The 19008-nt window shown below is 36.9% G+C and overlaps 1 protein-coding gene across 1 annotated transcript in view; it reads left to right on the top strand.

Annotated features, from left to right (window-relative positions):
- cpne7 (copine VII) overlaps positions 1–16623 on the top strand; it is a 40985-nt gene extending 24362 nt beyond the window's left edge. Inside the window, exons 12-16 of the mRNA XM_044097593.1 lie at positions 5724–5778; positions 8282–8333; positions 9230–9363; positions 10404–10640; positions 14312–16623. Coding sequence (XP_043953528.1) covers positions 5724–5778; positions 8282–8333; positions 9230–9363; positions 10404–10640; positions 14312–14464 — 631 coding nt within the window. The 3' untranslated portion in view covers positions 14465–16623. The remainder of the gene's footprint in view (positions 1–5723; positions 5779–8281; positions 8334–9229; positions 9364–10403; positions 10641–14311) is intronic.
- Positions 16624–19008: the final 2385 nt, after the last annotated feature.

The following is a 19008-nucleotide window of genomic DNA, read 5'->3' as shown; positions in this document are numbered from 1 at the left end:
GCAGGGTGTCAAAACTGATGTAAAATCAGTAGAGGTGCAGTATGAAGCCAGATCTGTCTGCATTTGTATGTTCAAAATAAGGTGAGACAGCTGATTGGTTAATATTTGCTTTTCATTAAACAATGTTTGAAAAAGACTACTTACAGACCTGCAGGTAGTTAATTAACAACAATTATACCTAGAATGATCTGATTTGGAGAGCAATCCGATCCATCTGTCAGAACTAAGCCAGAGGAGGCTTAATTCTCTGACTACTGATTTATGCAGCTCCTCCTATTGAATATCAGGGGAGCACTGTCTTGCTAATTATAGCATCCGAGAGATAGAAAACCTGCCTGGTAATGTTCAGCCGATCCTGCTAGAGCTATCCTTCAGATGTTCATACGAACTCATCATACATGGAAACATGGCTGTGGGCTAATAGGGACTGTAAGTGTAGGAGGCCCTTCCCTTTAAAGTTGGAATTGTTACTGTGGTGTAAAGAGTAGGCGTGGAAACCTTTTAGCCTTTAGTGAACACAGGTGATGTGGGATTTTCGAGTCCTTGCAGAGGAGTGCATGATGGAGCTGGAGTGACTAGTTTTTTGTCTGTGTGGGTAGAGACTCGGTTACCTCTCTGAGAGGGTTGTTACACTTGCTGCATCTCTGTGTGGTTTGTCTCTGGTGCAGACAAAATGAGATGAGAAGGATCACTATGTACTTGACAGTAAAACTTAGAATGAACATGACCTGTGAATAGTCTTTATCATTGTCTTGTGCTGAGGATGTAGCCTGCCCCTACAAACCCCTGAATATCCCTCGTTCCCATATAACAGAGCACTAAAAGGAAGTATTGAAAGCTTTTTGTGTCCATCCATTCATCCTTCCATCCATTCATCCATCTATGACTCGTTGACTAACACTGCTGCCATATCCCTCATGTCTACACTGTTTACTTACATCAATAACTGAGTTAGAAGGCAGAGCCCGCTCATATCCCCAGAATGTAAACGTCTTTCTTTTCTCTGAGCTCATTTTGTTTTGGCCCCAGTGATTCTGTCGGTGCATTTATTTCAGTAGTGCAAATAGTAGGACAAATCTAGAAACTGGGTGAACGACAAAGATTTAAATTCATGAACTTTTGTGTCCACAATAAGGTTTTCCATCTGACCAATTATTTCTGTTAAGGTTGCAGGTATACGAGTTGACCTTTACAGGCAAAACACAAATTTTTTACGAACTAAAAATACAAATTTGTTATAATCTTGTACGTTGCATCTACTGACTTTGCCAATGTGGTATTTGCTTAGCAATCATGCACATTTGTTGTTTTTTTAGAAAAGATGCAACTCAGTTTGGCTCTTTTTAGTTTTATGAAGTCCTGATATTACAAACTCTATTTCTCAAGTAATTAAGTAGTTTTTGTCCATTTAAGTCAAATACTCGAGTTAATGGGTGCTCTTTATTTCATTTATTAGCAACATCAAACATACAGTATGGGTCAGAGAAATCAAATGCATGAAAAATTTATCTTCCACTTCCCACTAAGGCTATAGTTCCACTTGCAGACAGTTGATCCAAAACCAAAAACATTTTTTTCCTCATTCAGTCTGTTTGAAATGTCAATAACAGTGAAAGTAAATCCTCTATTTAGTGGAACTGTTTTATTTGGATGAAAATGGATAAACTTTCGGTTAAAAAATGTAAATGGATAGATGTCTGTGGGTTTCTGGGAAGCTTTGTTACAGAAATGCATTTATGTCTTGATACAATACACTCCATTAGCCAGAGCCAGTGGAAAGGTTGAATGAAAGAGAAGAACCTTTTTACTCATCTGTATGTTTCCTTCAGAGAAAAACGGTAACAAACACATTATATTCCAAACAGTGATGGAAAAGAAGAGATCCAATTATCCTGAAGCCACAGAGATGTGCTCTTACATTTTGCAGCCATTGTAAATAATGTACAGTCAAAACTACCAGAAGACAAATTGCGGCAATAAAAATAAATCTGGTCTCTTAGTTTGGTTGCTAATATAACACAAAAAACTACCAGCAGATAAAGTAGATACAATGGTCTAAAATTAAAAGAATTATCAGTTTGAAGTTAATTTACTTGAACGTTATCAGACTGCTCACTCTGCAAGTCATCTCTCTGCCAATGTTTATGCAAGCAAGCATCTTGCATAAAGGATTGTGATATCTGAAAAGTTGTCTCAAAGCAATATTAGCCACTCCAATAGCAATCACAATCCTGAAAAAAAACCTAATCACCTGCTTACACGGTAAATTGGTACTTCATCCGCTCTAACTGAGTTAAAGATATCTTCTCCAGTGTTTGTGCCCCAAACTATGATTCTTCAGCGCGTGTGATGGTATTTGTTATCTCTCTGAACTGGAGAATGTGGAGAGTTATTCTGTCAAAAGGGGCATGAAATGAAGTCAATGCCTAGATAAAAGAAGCGACCATTAGAAAAGCTGTCTGTAGGCAAACTGTCACAGATGCGATGAAAAACAAGATGCGACAGCTTTGTTCTTTATCTGAAAGTGTCAAATTTTGTTTTATTTCAGTAATTTGAAGGAATTTATTCCAGTTTTCTGGGTTTATTGTAAATCAAAACCATCCAATATCTATCTATTGCTGCTTATGACTGTGCAGCAATGAATGGGGTCTGGGAATTGATCCTGATGGTCATCAGGTGAGAGGTGAGGTATCACCATGGACAAGCTCCAAATCCAGTCTTTAAGAGCTACTATCCTACAACTTTTAGATCCATTCATCCTCCTACACACCTGAACCAAATGAATGGCTCGTTACCAGGCACTGGAGAGCTGAATGACACGGTGATGAAGAGAATTCAGCGACTTGATTCGGGTGTGTTGCAGCAGAAATGCATCTGAAAGTTGCAGGATAGTAGATCTCAAGGCCTGTACTTGGCTGCCTCTGCTCTAAAGAGACAAACATGCACAAACGCCCTCGTTTCTAAAGATTTTATAGAGTGGACAGTTGAGCTAGCAGGCATTTTTTGGGGGGTGTGGGAGAGTAAAACAAAACTTGAATGGAGTGGCAATGACAGGCAAGTCTACTTGTCGCTCAGTCACCCATGCTGCCCACTTTTTCCCAGTCCTTCCCTCCCTTCTAGAGTTGCTGTCAAAACCTCCTAATCTGACTCCTAGACAACATCAGGAGACTAAGCTCAATATGAAACTAATGTGAGACCATTTGCAAAGACATTTCCGTAATCATTCTAATTCAGTTGCTGCTGCACATAGCAAGCTAAACCATATCAGAAGTCCAGATCATCTATATGCACAGCCGTGCCTGACTTTTTGTTTTTCTGTATTCATTTTGTATTCCTCTAATCCTTTCATCCTCAGAATGTAGGGGAACACCTGAATGTGGTGACATTTTCAAAGTAAAAACTTTTAAATAATTTAAATAGAGTCTGGAGTTTCACACTAAGTTGCAAAGTACTTCTCTCTCATCTAATCATCTTTACCTCGGTCATACATATCTTCTTTCCCTCGCCATTAAGGCAGCACCTTATTAAAAAATAAACTGGTTTTCTTTATTATTGTTGCATTTTGCAACGATGATGTAATTTGCAATAAACCCACCCTTTTTCTCAATTTTCTCTGTCATTACAACAGTTTCATAACTTTCTGTGACCTTTTGCATTTGGAGTGCTGTCAAGTGTAACGGGTTTGTGAAGCTCCATCCAGCAGGCTGAATATATTACTAGCTTACAAAACATGAATAGCCAATAGATGCGATGTTAACATTGCATGCACTAATTTTGCAGTTTTCAATACTTTGTGTAGCCCTACAGAACAACTTCCTCAAAATACTGCATGAATTCAGTTCTTTATCCTCATTTGTTCCTGAATGAAGGATTTTTAATCACACAAATATAAAGGATGATAAAAGCTTGAGATATGGATAGAGAGAAACCTGCACACTCGACCTTCACTGCATTTATATGCTACCTTGATCTTCATCAGGTTAAACATCTGAACAGCAATAAGACATGCCTATAGAAAATTTTCATTGAGATCATTTTATAGTCCTTCGTTGTTCTTACCAGTATCCATTTCACACATCATTAATTGTCTTTGCTAAGTTGACTTCACATTTGGAGGTTCTAAATTGACTAAGTCGAATGTTTTCTGACAGACAGGGTTATTTAATTAACAAAGGTATTCTATTAAGAGAGTTTTAGTGTTTGAGACTGAGAAAATGGGATACGAAGAGAACATTTTGACAGCATGACTGAAAAGAAACCCAGTACTGACTTATTGTATTCACTGGGTTTGAAGCCGCGTTAAAAACAAAGCAGCAAAATTCAATATTCGGGAAATGAAAGAAAAGGTCTTCAGAACATGATTTGCTTTTTCATTACATTTTTAAAGTCTTTTATGCAAAGAAAACCATTAAAATCAAGATCTAGAACAGATGATATGCACTCTGGTGTAAGCTCAAGGACATCTCATCAATCAGTTTGGTCATTCAGTGCATTCATGCTCCATAGATAACTCACACTTTTAATGGAGGAATATCAAAAGCAAGATAATATACAGATTTTAAATACAAAAATTTGCTGCCATCCTGGCGTAATTCTCCAAGAAGTGTTCTATGTTTGATTAATTTCATCAGTCACATCTTGCATTTTCTTTTACATGATGACTCTGAAGTAAAAGTAATAAAACAAACAAAAACGTATTATTTGTTGTTGTGTCTTCAGAGTATGATTTTATATTTGTTTCATAGTACTGTTAATATGTTTGGAATCTTTGTGCTGAAAGGCTACTTTAGAAATTACATGTTATTTGCAAGTACAATTAAAATTTTAGGACCCATATTAAATTTTTATTTCATACTAAGAGGATGTAATAAAAGCATCATTTTAGGATGATGCTGTACTCTAATTTTATCCTGACTCATCAACAAAACAATGGAATAGATGAGGAATCAAAATTGTAAAACAGAAAAAAGCCAGAAAATTATTTAAAAAATAAATAAAACAATTTACTTTAATTGTTCAGAAAGGAAGTTTTTTTTTGTGCTAAATTCTATAATTTAGATGGTGTCTTAATAACAAAGATGAGTAATATTTGAATGGTGCTGTGTGTTATTAAACCGTCACGTGGGTGACTTTTGAGAGAGTTTAAATACATGCTGTCAACAGATAAGAGAGAACTGTGTCAATAGTTGCTTGTTATTCTCCCTCTACATGCAGCATATGTAGAAGTGCTCTAGTGGTTCTTTATCAGAAAGCAGTAAACAGACAATGGACATATTTTAATCTTCAAATTTAAGCCACGCAATTCAGTAGACTGGAAATATATTCACTATCTTGCAATGAAGGAGTCAGCCCAGACATTGAATTTGTATTGTTATTTATTCACAATTGTGTTCCCTGGCCTCTGACTGGGGGGCTTCCTCTAGCACAGCAGTCTCTCGCAGTTATATCAACTCATGCAAATGGTACAATGGAATATGAAGAGATGAAAGAGCGAGAGAAGCTCTTTGAACAGGTGCAAACGCTGGCTGCCGGGACCACGGGACTGATTCCAGACTGTTATTCAGGCTTTTATCGTGTTATGAAATGCAAACAAGCTTGGGGTGTGTCCTCGGAAATGTGAACAGATGGACACAATATTTTTTCACTGATTTTTGTCAAAACTGCAAAGTAATTCTAATTTGAGCTCTAATTAACTAAAGATTTTGCTTTTTTTTTTTGTTTAGTGACAAGCGGTTTTCTGCTTTGGGTTTTGGTGCCAGAATTCCTCCAAATTATGAGGTGAGTCAGTCTGGTCATAAATGAGTTTTTTTTAACCATCTGTTCTAGCCCTACCTCCTTCAACATGAATGGTGCATAATGTGTGACTGTTTGGTACTCACTTTGAGGTTTGGTAATTTCCTTCACCCTAAGACTGAATGTTCACCAAGGTGATTTCCATGACCTACTTTGCGAAACACCTTGTCATTCCATCAAACTTTCACATTTAAAACTAATTACTGAGTGTAGTTTTATTCATGAGACCCTTGTCTTAAAATATCAAGCCGTTCTGGGAAAATATCCTGTTCATCAAGAACTGAAGTTGTAGCTTGTTGATGCAAAATTTACATGAGAATTCACAAGTGTGAGAATGTATGTTTAAGATAATTGCCCTTTAAGAACTGAAAGCTGTTTGCTACTCCAGTTAGCACTCCTGGGAGAAAGCTAAACTTTGAGGAATAACTGTGCATGCGTGCACATACACACACACGCGCACGCCCACGCATTCACTTACAGATGAAACACTCCTCAGATAACATATCAAACAAGACTGGCCTATGTTTAATGTAATATTGTAATCCGGTGTGTTGCACTAATAATTATCATTTCAATCGTGCAGAATTTGTAGGAGAGCAAATGCAAACTGAGTTTCTGAATTCGCCATGACAGTCCTCGCCTTTTCGGCGTCAAATTTGTCAGACCGTGTGCTGTTGACACATTGAGGTTGCTGTTGCCGTTGAATGTTAATTAAGTCATTATACTAATCATGAACTGCTCTCTGAACTTAGAAGCTAGGAGCTCTTTTGCATTAGATGTGCAGGTTTGATGGATATGGGCTCAAGCGGCTCTGACGTTCATAATTATGGTTCATGTGTGCTGCAGCCACATGTGCTGGAAGACAACTCTGAGGGGAGACTGTTCCACAACATTAGGACCAGCAGATTACATTTCTTATGGATACATCAGTGGCAGAAGAGGAGTTGCATTCCTTTTTCAAACCTGTAAACCAGAGTTTATCTCTCACTGTTGGAGAAACGTTTCTAATGGTCATTACTGATTGAAGTCTTAAAAAAAGCAATACCAATGTTCTGACTGTGATGCAGCTACTTTTATGTATTTCTGTGCTCCTCTAGAAAGTGCAACAGTTAACAGTGTTTTGTCAGAATCCTCTGCTATGGAAAAGTGACCTTTGCAGCCTTTGTGTAAAGTTACTGCCAAGTCAGGCTGTTTTTTTCCTTCAGGGATCCTAGCAGACCTCAACCCAACACTTATGACTGCATGTTATTAAAAAATAACATAAATATTGTCTGGCGCATTTCTCTGCTTTATGTTCCACACTGATAACCAGTAGATAATACTGAATGCACATTAGTGATTTTAACATTTTTATGACTGCTGTTAGATCCATCTGCTGATTGCAAACTGTTGTGTATGTACTTATGTAAATCATTTGGTGACTATGGCAACACAAACATGGCAGGTGCTTTATGTGCCCTGGTTGAAGTGGGAATACAAGCAGTTAAAACTGTGCTGTGATGTGACTGTACTTTTCTTTGGGTTGTTTTTTTTTGCGTATGGTGCATTTAGGGGACCAGAAAAAAAAAAAAAACTGACTACACAAAACAAGAAAGTACAGTATAATCTTTATTTGATTAATTTTGAGGACAATATATCTATATAAAGCAAAGACATGCATTGCTGATGGCTGTGTTTTCTGCTTTCATCTAAGAAGGTCAGATGCAAAATATGCTGTTAAGACAGATAACAACTAAATCTGCTTCCTTCACATAAGCCAAGTTGTCATTCATGTTAAATTTATTCCCAGTTATTTCTTTTCTAAAGTCCTTCTTAAAAGCCTTTAAATAGGAGCCAGCTGGACAGGAATCAATTGTCAGTGGCAGACAGTCAGGGCTTCCAGAAAAGACTGTTTCTAGTCAGTGGAAGCAACACAGTAGGGGGTTGCCAGTTAAAACACTAAGTAATAAACAGAATCCAAATGCAGTTTGGACGACAAGAATAGACCAAATAATTGGAAAAAAAATGCTAAGATTCCTTTACTGTAATCAAATCCAATACATGAAGCTCAAACCTGACAAAGTGGTAGAACAGTTTACACATCCTAAACCTTTTAAGACACCAATCTCAAACATGTTTCACATCATTTGTGTTTCTCTTAACTAATACTATTTAGCACCCACGCCAAATCAATAATACTGAAATAAGAGAAGCACTTTTTCTTCCACTCTGATTAACTTGTACAGATCAAATTTGCTCTTTCAATGTCTTATCAATTAAATTGATATAAGTTGAAAGATATTTGAACAAAGCCCATTCGGTAAAAGACTGACTTTTACTTTTTCAAGAACAGACACAGACATTTTTTCTCAGTAAGCCATTCCTATAAAAACGAGTGATGATGTTATTGTAATAAGAAAGCTTTTAATGTAGGAAATACAGTGCTTTCAATTTACTTGCATAATTTTTGCACAGTTTAGGATTGATCATTTCCTTTTTCTGTTTGCAGGTATCCCATGATTTTGCGATTAATTTCAACCCAGAGGATGATGAATGTGAAGGTAAGGAGTTCTCCACTTGCCGATCCCAGAGAACAGGATACTTTTAAAGGTGCAAGCAAACATCCGTAAATAGTTAGTTGAGAGATCTCCTGTCTGATTTATTAGATAAATGAGTAATCCTCTTTCCAGATTTGTATAATTTAGCAAACATTTTATAATGAAAAATCATTAGGCTCAGCAATATTCATGTTCATTGAACTTTTCCACGTTTTGTCACATTACAGTCCTAGAGCTTATAGTATTTCATTGGGATTTTATGTGATATATTGATGTAAATTAGCACATAATTGTGATTTGGGAGGCAAACAATACAGTAGATGGTTTTTACATATTTTTAAAAGCAGCAATCTGAGGAGTGTGGTATACAGTTATATTTCACTTTTATTCTGATAATACTGGATAAGACTCAGTGCAACAAATAGCCCTTAAAAATTGGTATGGAGAATATACCTGTTTGTATTTTAATCTCTGTTCTGTGACAACCTCATTTTTTACAGAAGAGCTGAATCTAATCTGACTGAGTTTTTCTTTTTATTTATTTCTTTTATTCTAAACAAATTTATTAGGCTTTAAATGAATCAAACTGGTAAATACATCCCCCAAAATATTTACAGTTGTAATCCATGGGAAGGGGCTTCTGCAAAGCATTCACTCAGTGGTTGACCTTCTCCCCAACTACTAGTTTTTATCCACTACTTATCTTGGTTTAATACATAAAATCCTACTGAATTACATCAAAGTCAATTATAACAACATGGCAAATTGAGACAAAATTCAAGGTATTTAACAACTGTTAAAGGGAACTGAAATTATGTGGTCTGAACAACATATGCTGTATAAATGTAAGTTAATATATTACTGTTTCTTTTCTTTTGGTTTCTCCTCTGTTTGATCAGGCATCCAGGGAGTCGTCGAGGCGTACCAGAACTGCCTTCCTAAGATCCAATTATACGGGCCAACCAATGTTGCCCCAATCATCAACAGGATAGCCAAGGTGGCAGCAGGCGATGGCAACATTAAAGATGCTTCAGTGAGTAGCCCAGTGACATGCATGGATTTAGCAGGTTTTGTTTTTATTCCTCTCATCGAGATTCAAAAATCAGCAACTTCTGGTTCTCAGTGTCGTTGTAGCACATCTAAATGACAAAAAACAAAAGAGTTTATCGTGAAAATGATGTTCTAATTCAGATTTTTCTGTGTTAGATTAGTAGTTTATGAAGTGCACCTCATTGATGCTAATAGAGTTGAGTATTTATTTTGACATTCTTTAAATCTTCTGTCATTTTTATTCAAAACAGATAAACTCGTTTGGGATGCCAAAGAGCAAAGTCTTACTCTAGTTTTAATTAAAAGTAGAGTATGCATGCAGCGATCATAGTGTTATTTGTAATGCTACGCAAAAATATTTGCACCTTGAAATTGATTTCACACAAACTTGAGCCACGATAAGTGCATCATCAAAGTTTCTTTTTTAAGTAAGGCAGCAAAGTGGATCAAAAGTAAGTCCCAAAATACAAACCAAAAAATGTAAATCCTGACAAAAACGGTAGGATTAAGTATCACTTTATGTAGGGCAATGTCTTTAAGGTTAATGTCCAAAGAAAAATACATAACTGCTTGGACTTTAATCTATATTATTACAGTTAAATTGATTCTCTGCTAAAGCAGCAGAGTCAGATACAACTTTTTAAATATAACCTTGTTGTTGTGATGGGGAAAAATAAATCACCAACTTTCCCTTATCTAGATAGCTTACTCATCTGGGGTATATTTTTGTGAGGAACCCAAAGCAGAGAGACAGAAAATTTCAGTTTGAACTATTCAGGAAAAGAGCTTATAACCATTTGTTTTAGTTAATCTACAATGTTTTTATGTACTGTTTAATAGAAGAGTGCTTTGCAGTTCAGGGCCACATTTGGCTGTGGCTGTGTCAAATCTTCATTATCCCTCAAGAAAACTTGAAAGTCCTCCCTCACATGGCGGGAAGTGTTCTTGTTCAAGAACAAATGGTGGTAAGATCAAAAGAGCTAATTTTGACATGAAATAATTTTTGATTATAATTTCTTGCAGAGATACCACATCCTGCTCATCCTCACAGATGGCGTGGTCACAGACATGGCGGACACACGTGAAGCCATTGTCCGAGCGTCCTACCAGCCTCTCTCCATCATCATTGTCGGAGTGGGCAATGCGGATTTCACAGATATGCAGATCCTGGACGGAGACGATGGCGTCCTGCGGTCACCGAAGGGCGAGCCTGTCCTCAGGGACATCGTGCAATTCGTCCCTTTCCGAGACTTCAAAACGGTCAGTGTGTTTCTCCATCTGTCGTTTGTTTCGTCTTTATTTGTTTACTTTCAAACTGTTAGACATCTGACTGTTGAGCCACAGAGGGTTTTGCACATCTGAACTTTTTTTTTCCGTGTGATGTCATCAAAACTTTGTAACTTAAAAAGAGTAACCAGGAAGCCTAGCTTCACAACACGACAATCTGCTTTGTGGATCACAAGTTTTGAGCAAAAGAGTTTTTCCACAGGACCGTTGATGGTTCTGTGCAGTATCTTAGCTGTTCTTAGGACTTCAGTGGTCTTAACAGAGGTTGTTTGTTCTGCTGCAACCACTTCCTACATTTGGGGGCCACAGAGCACCAGTGGTTCCACTGAAGCCTTGGCTTTCCAAGCCTTCTCTATTTCTCAATTTTCTCATGTTAATTCTTCTTAATTTTGCTTTTCTTTGGGATCCCTTTGCCTATCACTGCTGCTCTCTTCTCTGCTATGTCTGCAACTCCAATATCTGGTTGGATCTAGAAGTCCTCCAAGGTCTTATGCATTATGTTTGCATTTAATTGTTTGAACAGATAAGTGTGGTGCCTTGAGACATCTGGGAACTCAACTCAAGGACCTCCAGATTTCTGAAGGACTATCAGTCCCTTCCTTGTCTCTTAGCTGATTCATTTTGTTATTTCCACAGTGTGTAAATGACACAGTAGCTGTGTATGTGGTGTGCCTTCAATTCATTACAAAAAGATATTACTCCAACAACTGTGGGAAAAACAAGGCTTTGCGTCTTTATATATGATATATTAAAAACAGTCTTAAAGGAATATGTAGCTATTTTTTTCTCCACATCAACTGCAAATACTTACCTAAGTATGTGCAAATCCACCCACACTCATGTTTGCTTCCCTCTCCGGAAAGGCTTCATACTATTTGCTTTGTTGCTCACACTATATTGTGGTAATGTGCCCTGACAAAGGCTTGAGAGTCCTGCGTGTATTGCTGACGTAATGTGGCAACAGGAACCTGGAAATTTTGGCCTTGAATTTAAATGACTTGCACTGTTGAGGTTATTGTTTATAGGATTGTTTATGGGAGACTGTTGTTTATGCATTCTCATTGTAGAGAATGCAAGTGGAAAACTTGTTTGTGAGCCTTTTGCCTTTATACGATGATGTCTTCTAATTTAGATAATGTTGCAGCTTTTCCTTATATTACCTTGTTTTTCCTGCCTCATTTTGATGTTTATTTCATCTTTTTTTAAATAAGCTGTTCTGGAGCCACTTTAGCTTTTAAGATTTGTCTCCATTGCTGGTTCTTAATGCTCATTAGAATATTACACCTGATGAATCCTTTATGTTTACAGCCATGAAGTTATCTCTCCAGGAGTTATATATCAGAAGAGTTTACAGAAAATGCTCTAAAGCTAATTTATTTACCTTGTGTCACCATTTCGTTCAGTTTGATAGTAGAGATAGGAGGACACCAAAAAGGTAATTTAGTTATTAAACTAAATTAATTTAATGTCTAAAATCCTTAAGAAATCTAAGGTGTGATTAAAAAAAAGCAGCATTATTATAGTAATGAATTGATTGATGCACATGTATGTGGAAAAGGGATGCAGAAGCAAGCAGTTTGTGCCATGTTGGAGAGGAAGGCTGCCCAGAGAAACAAAGAGAGGCCTGAAAGAGCTCGCTGCTGTAACCTGAAACAGACTCGACTCTGAGGTGCAGCAGGATTGCTAATGATTCACCCAGGCTGTTTGCCAAGAGAAAATATGGGTAAAATGGAGCCTGGATATTGAGCAATTACATGTGACTGTCTAGACATTTTAATCCTACCAATATACCTTTTCTCCCTCAATATTTACTAAACTACTGAGCTACTGTTCTTGTTCTTTACATGATCTATTTGTAAGACATGCTCCAGTTTTATCTTGAAAAGACTTCCCAGTCTTAATTAAAGAATGGAAGCATAGGTATTAAAAGCTAAAATGAATCCTGTCAGTAGGATAGTTAAATTCACATATCCCCATTTGGGCATCTGCTTTTTAAATTTGCTTAGTCCTACTCACAAATCTTCCTGTCACCATAATAATTGAAGTTAATACTGTACCGTTAAGCTCAACATTAATCATACTCCTAGCGGATTTATGTACATTTTTGTAAAAGGTTTTTCTTAAACTAAGAAGTATGTTTGTGACAATTTAACACAACTTTTACCTCTCAAAAAATGACAAAATAATGTAAAATGAGTATCAATTTTGACAAAGAAAATTCTTATTTTGATTCTTGTTTTAAAAAATGTGATGTATAAAATTATTTATCGGTTCCTCAAAAACCAGTGTGATTTTTTATATTTTTTGGCATGTATATACTGATGTGAACTTTGCTTGCTTCTACTGGTATTTTGATCATCTTTGGTAATGAGCACCAAGCATTTCACTTTGGAAAGCTTCCTAGTCATTAGCCTCATAATTAGCTCCCTGTGCAGTCTTTACTGGATTCAGGCCAGGCATCTAACTGGCCCCTCCAAAATGCTAATATGACTTGTTTAACCTGTTGCCAAAACTGAAAAATTACTTGACAAATGTAAACATGTTTAAATCTACACGGTACGAATACTTTTAGGCTTAGCCGTAATTGAGAGTATTTGTGTTCTCGGGACATGAATGTAATTAGTAAAATGTTTCAGCCATACCTTTTCACAGTGAACTTTTTTTCTCACTCTTACCTAATGCATGAAAAATACGCTTCACAGTTAAACTGCAGAAAGAAAAGCCGTGACTGTGACACCTTGCATCCTCTAACAGCCTCTGATGTGCTGACATGCTCTTTCAATTAAAATCCTTTTATTTCACACATGCATATTATTATGAGCTGCTGTGAAGCCACTCAACTGCTCCCCGTATTTCCACCTCCATTGTAACATCTTCTGTCCTGCTGTTGAAACAGTTCCTGTTATATACTCTACCAGTAACTTTATAGCACTCTCCTACTTAGAAATACATTATTTTTAACTAAAGGTATTTTTAAGCCTTAATTCCACAAAACCATTACCACAAAATACAACGAAGCTGTCTGCCAAATTGAATACAAGTTTTCTATTACAATTGTAATTACAAAAAATTGTACAAGCTATGGATGTGGATATGGATAGTGTCATATCCTAGAAGCATTATCTTCATACTTACACAATTAAGTTTATACTTGCCACAAACCTTTTTGGGCATTTCAAGACAAATGGTGTTGTGTTTATGAGCTAAACGTGTAATTTTTCTTTCACGGTTAAGTTTGCTGTTTACATGAACAATCTTCCACAATGTTGAAAAATGCATGCAAAATGAAACCTACTTGGTACACAAAATCAAGAGACTCTAAGGCAATTATTACAGAATGACGTTGGTGTAATAAAGGATATATAAATATTTAACTCCAAGAAAACATTGGACTGCAAACACTTAATGTGATTTTAGCTTTTGGGATCAACGCATGAGAAGCTTATTCTGCAGTACTGCCCACAGCAGTTTCAATGATGTCAAACCCTGACTTATCTTTTGCAATTAGCTTGAAGCAGAGAAATAGCTCTGCTTCCAGACACTGCCACCGTACCCCAGAGCTTTACTTGAAATACTTTGAAAATAGATTAAACAATTTTTCACAGCTTTTGACAACTTCACCTGTTCTCTACTCTCTGTTACAGGCTTCTCCTGCAGCTTTGGCCAAGTGCGTTCTTGCAGAAGTACCTGGTCAAGTGGTTGAGTATTTCAGCCATAAGGCCATTTCCCCCATGAGCCCAATGAGGGAGTTACTGACTCCTATCCTCAGCCCAGTGGCCACCACCCCAACAGAATAACTGGCTGCTCCGAACCTGCAGCCCAACTTGGAGAGCAGCACCAGTCTGGCACACAAAGAGGGGAAGAAGATGCATGTCTCTAGTTGAGAATTTGAAGAGGAAATCCTTCTTAATGTGTTGTTACTTATTTATTTTGAACAAAATGTTTACACAAAGACTGAAATACAAGAGATTGTGGGTTATATTTCTGTGCTCTGTGTGGGTTGGACGGTCTCCCTGGCTGTACAAACCGACCATCCAGCTTTTTTTAGCAACCCAAAACCTGAGGAGTATAGTTTATGCATGCAGGCCAAGACCGTAACGATGATTAGTGGTCAGACAGACTTGTTTTTCCCTTTTTGCCCTCACATCAATTTCACACCAGGTTTCTCCCTTTCCACACTTGCTTGGATTAGTTTTAATGCAATCAGACAATATTTAATCACGATAAAAGAATTGTAAGAAGTGCCCCAGTTTACTGTTGGACTCATAAGGTGTCTGTATGTTTAAGAGTGGGTCTGGCATCAAAATTGGCCTTATTTTTTAATTCCAACATTTCTAACTACTCATAGATCATAATTTCAATTTCCACCACAGGAACAAACATCGATATGCACTGTAAATGTCTCATTTTTCTATTTAAGTGTACTTCTTGATGTAATATATTGAAAAAAGCTTTGTTTGAATGTGCACCAGCCACTGACAACAAATCAGAACCTGCTTTACAACATGTGACTGACACAAATGAAACGACGAACATTGCTGATGAGTTTAGTGTCTGTTTATATTGCACCAAATCCTAACAGAGGTCATCTCTGAACACTAGACGGAAAAGCAAACAAGATAAATTCCTATTTAGTTGCATAAAGTTCATAGAATGTTTTGAATCAGGCTATTTTGTAAATAATATGGAACCAACAACCAGCTACTTTTTATGTTTGTAGATTATAAGTGTCATCTTATGAAACTATATAACTTTACAAATCTACAGCATGTACTATAGCTTTGGCTCTTTATGTGCGTTTTTCCCTTTAGGATTGTGAGTTGAAAGCTTACATAAAAAAATACAACCGAGATTAATTTTTTTTCTTCTTTTTTTTTTGCAATAGTGAATCGGTTTTTGGTTTGTTGTGAAGTGGCTACAGTAAGCAGTTAAAATCACGCGCCATGGCAGGTTAGCTCTGAATCATTGTATTGTCGTCATCCCTTAGCGAGCCACCGTACAGGTAGTAACCCTTTATGTATCTGCTGTATGTTTTGTTTTGCAGAGATACTCGATTGACCTTTTTTGCTGCTTTTATATGCAACGTAATTCTACAAGATGTTTAGTAAAACATTCAAGTTGTGAGAAGTTTGAATCAAAGCAAAGCACAAAAGCCAATTCTCAGCTAATGCTGTACCATGTTAATATTGAGTTCATTTACATCAGAATAATAAATTCCTGAAAATTAATGTTACCAATTTCCTTTTAGTGTTTCTTGCCATAAAATGAGTGGTTCCCAAGAGCAATTTGCTCTCTTAATCCATTAATTCAATTTCCAATTAACTCTGACCCGAAGCGAGAAATAGACAACCTTGATTGTGTTATTCTGTTGAGATCATCATTTGAGAAAAGATTTAACCTTCAGCTGTACTTATCCAGTAAGGACTGAGTGACCTAATGTAATGTTCAGGGTCTCACACGAGAAATTGTGACTTTCAAAAGACATTAAATCCATAGCTAATACACAAAGTCTATGAAAAAAAAAAACCTCTTAGTGCAGAAGCAACTTATGGTATTCAATACATCCTATCCATGTTCTGGTAAATGAACTTTAGGTGCATTAGTGACACCAACCAGACCAAAGTGTATCCGTCAGTGTCACCAGTTGGCCAGGAAAGAGGCAACTGAAAAGGTGTCAAAATCTCAGTCCTGATTTCACCCTTTTTATTCAGGTGTGTTTGAGCAGGGACTCACCAGAAACAGACAGGATGGCGGCCTCCGAAAACTGAAGCTACCTTTGTTATTGAAGTGCAGTAAACTATCAAAGAGATAGAGGCTGGGTTTTATTTGCTTTATTTTGTTGGGGGGGTTTTGTCGCGTGTGTACATTGCTATGAAGAAGTTTTTGCCCCACCTTTTTTATGAGGTTATTTTTTCAAGACTATTGTTTCATGTTTCAGAGTCTTAGTATCATACAAGTTTCACCTCAGTAAATAAAAATGTAATTCAAAGTTTGAACTGGTCTAGCCAAAGCACAGATTTAAATTGGCTTCTTTTTTTTTTTTTTTTTTTTTTTTTTTTAAGTTCTTCAAAAAAACAGTGATGTAAAAAACTTACAATACTACACAGTGTTAAAGTTTGAATAAAGTGTTACATTATTTAGATTGTATCCAGAAATAGGTAAAAGTTAACAATTAAGCTGTCACTGCCAATAGCTGCACAGAAGATCTTGCAAAACATGTTTTCAGCTGTGCTATCCTACAAATATCCTTCCCAAGAACAAACCATGTATCTGTCTTTGTTTTGTCCTCTAAGGTCATGCCAGCACTTCCCAGACACACATGTGTTATTGACTCTTTCTGAATTCACTGAAACACAGCTGCTTCTCCTGTCTGAACTTATTTAAAAAAGATAAAATAATGAGGATCTCTCTGTCACTGTGGAGCACAGCAGGAGGGCCATTGATTCGGCAGACCCGGTGTTGGAGCCATCTCCAGTTACTCGCATGTGAAAATCCCTGGAGGGAGGTTGGACTTACAACTGAAGCTGAGCCCCATGTGGTTAGCTTAATGCAGTGTAGGAATGATGCCAAAATTAGATGATACTCTGCAGGAGTACGCAGCGAATTTCAGGCTTGTTTTTGGAAAAAAAAAGAAAAGAAAAGAAAAGAAAAGTGCATGACATAGCAAGAGCATGTCATGTTAAATCATTTTAAGATTACAAGCCAATTAATCTCACAATTGATCAGCAATTAGTCTGAAGGATGAATTCTTGACCTTTGCATTTATACAGTATTACTATAGAAGAAGCAATGAGTTTTCTTTATATTCTCTGGATTAAGATTTATTTATGTTGTCAGATGTTTTGGTGCTACCAACCTTGAATTACGAACTATATTGGATATAAGGATTTGCTTTAAAAACAGCCGAGAGAACAAATGTCTAAAGTGTAGATGAAAAACACAAAATTCTTAGTCCCTAACATATCTTTAATTAAATGTGTTATGAGAACATTTAATTCCCCTTAGAGATCTAATAAAGTGTTTTTTTAATTAAATTAGAATTTGAATGAAACAACACACATCAGAGTCCTGAGGTATGAGACGATGGACCCTGGTGGCGATGGGGGATCACCACCGAGTGACGCTGTTTAGGGTGCAAGATGGTGCACTCATGTTTTAAAAAACAGCTCAGTGGAAAAACATCTAGTCTAGGCAATTTATATAGAAATATCTAGATTTCTGAGTCTCGCAAAAGGCTATTTTTGCTAAAAGAATAAATACAGTGCAATACGATCACAGTTTGTTAAATCATCTTGCACCACAGTTAAAAACAAATAAATGTAGACTGTGATGGATACTGTCTCCTTGTGCATTGATGTCAGGCAAAATTTGGAATCTGAGAGGTTTATACCACATGAGTTTATTTGAGGTTTTCCATTCAGATAACGTTTCTCCGTCTCTTTCATTCTGACTTTCACCTCTTCATTGGTAACCACAACGTTTTCTGTCCATAACCACTTTATACAGCTGGCAGAACTGCAGGCTGTGTAGTCAGGAAGAAGTCCATGCATTTTTTCAAGCCGAAAAAAGAAAGAAAAAAAAAACTGATTTAATTGCATACTTTCTATTATTCTAAAGACATACTGTACAGTCATTCCTGTTGAAATTCATATTTTATTCTAAGTCTGCTCATTTGTGTCATTTGTTACATGATTTACAATTTCAAATGTTTACTTTGAAACAGATGGATCTGGATGAACAAATCCATCTGTTTTTAAGTTTGTTTTTTTAATATTAAGCTCTCACCAACTTCTCGTTACTCACACTTTACAGGATAAGACAGCAGAAACGAAGCATCTTAAAATGTAGGTTATGTTATCATATTCACATTTGCGTTGTGCAGTTTGCATTGTGCATACGTTGCATGCAAAAGAGAGACGAAACACACTAATTCCATCAGACAGTTCCTTTCATTTAACGGCTATTGTTGAGCGTGCCGAAAAATGGTTGTTTCCATGGTGACACCTACTTGCGGGAAGACAGAGACCTTCGTTTTTGTTTGATTCAGGGACGAAGCTGCAGGATGCACTGGGAGCTGAGAGAAGAGGTCATAGACACAAGATTACGAAGAGAGGAGGTTTTGATGCTGTTGACTGTTGCCTTTAGCAGGGCTACTGAATGTCCACAGGGGCTAAGAGTTTCAGCGGAGCTCTGTGTTAAATACACCGTTTAGCTCTCTTTCTGTAAAAAATGTTTCATGCCTAGCTTTCAGATTTAAAGACGCAATTAAAGAGCATTCACCACCACTTAAAACTCACAAGCAATAATGTCCAGAGCTGAGGTTTACCCTGAGACAAGAGCC

This window comes from Gambusia affinis, linkage group LG02 (genome assembly GCF_019740435.1).
Source record: "Gambusia affinis linkage group LG02, SWU_Gaff_1.0, whole genome shotgun sequence".
In the NCBI taxonomy this organism is placed as follows: domain Eukaryota; kingdom Metazoa; phylum Chordata; class Actinopteri; order Cyprinodontiformes; family Poeciliidae; genus Gambusia; species Gambusia affinis.
Note: the sequence above shows the minus strand (reverse complement) of the source record. Positions and strands in the feature narration are given on the sequence as shown.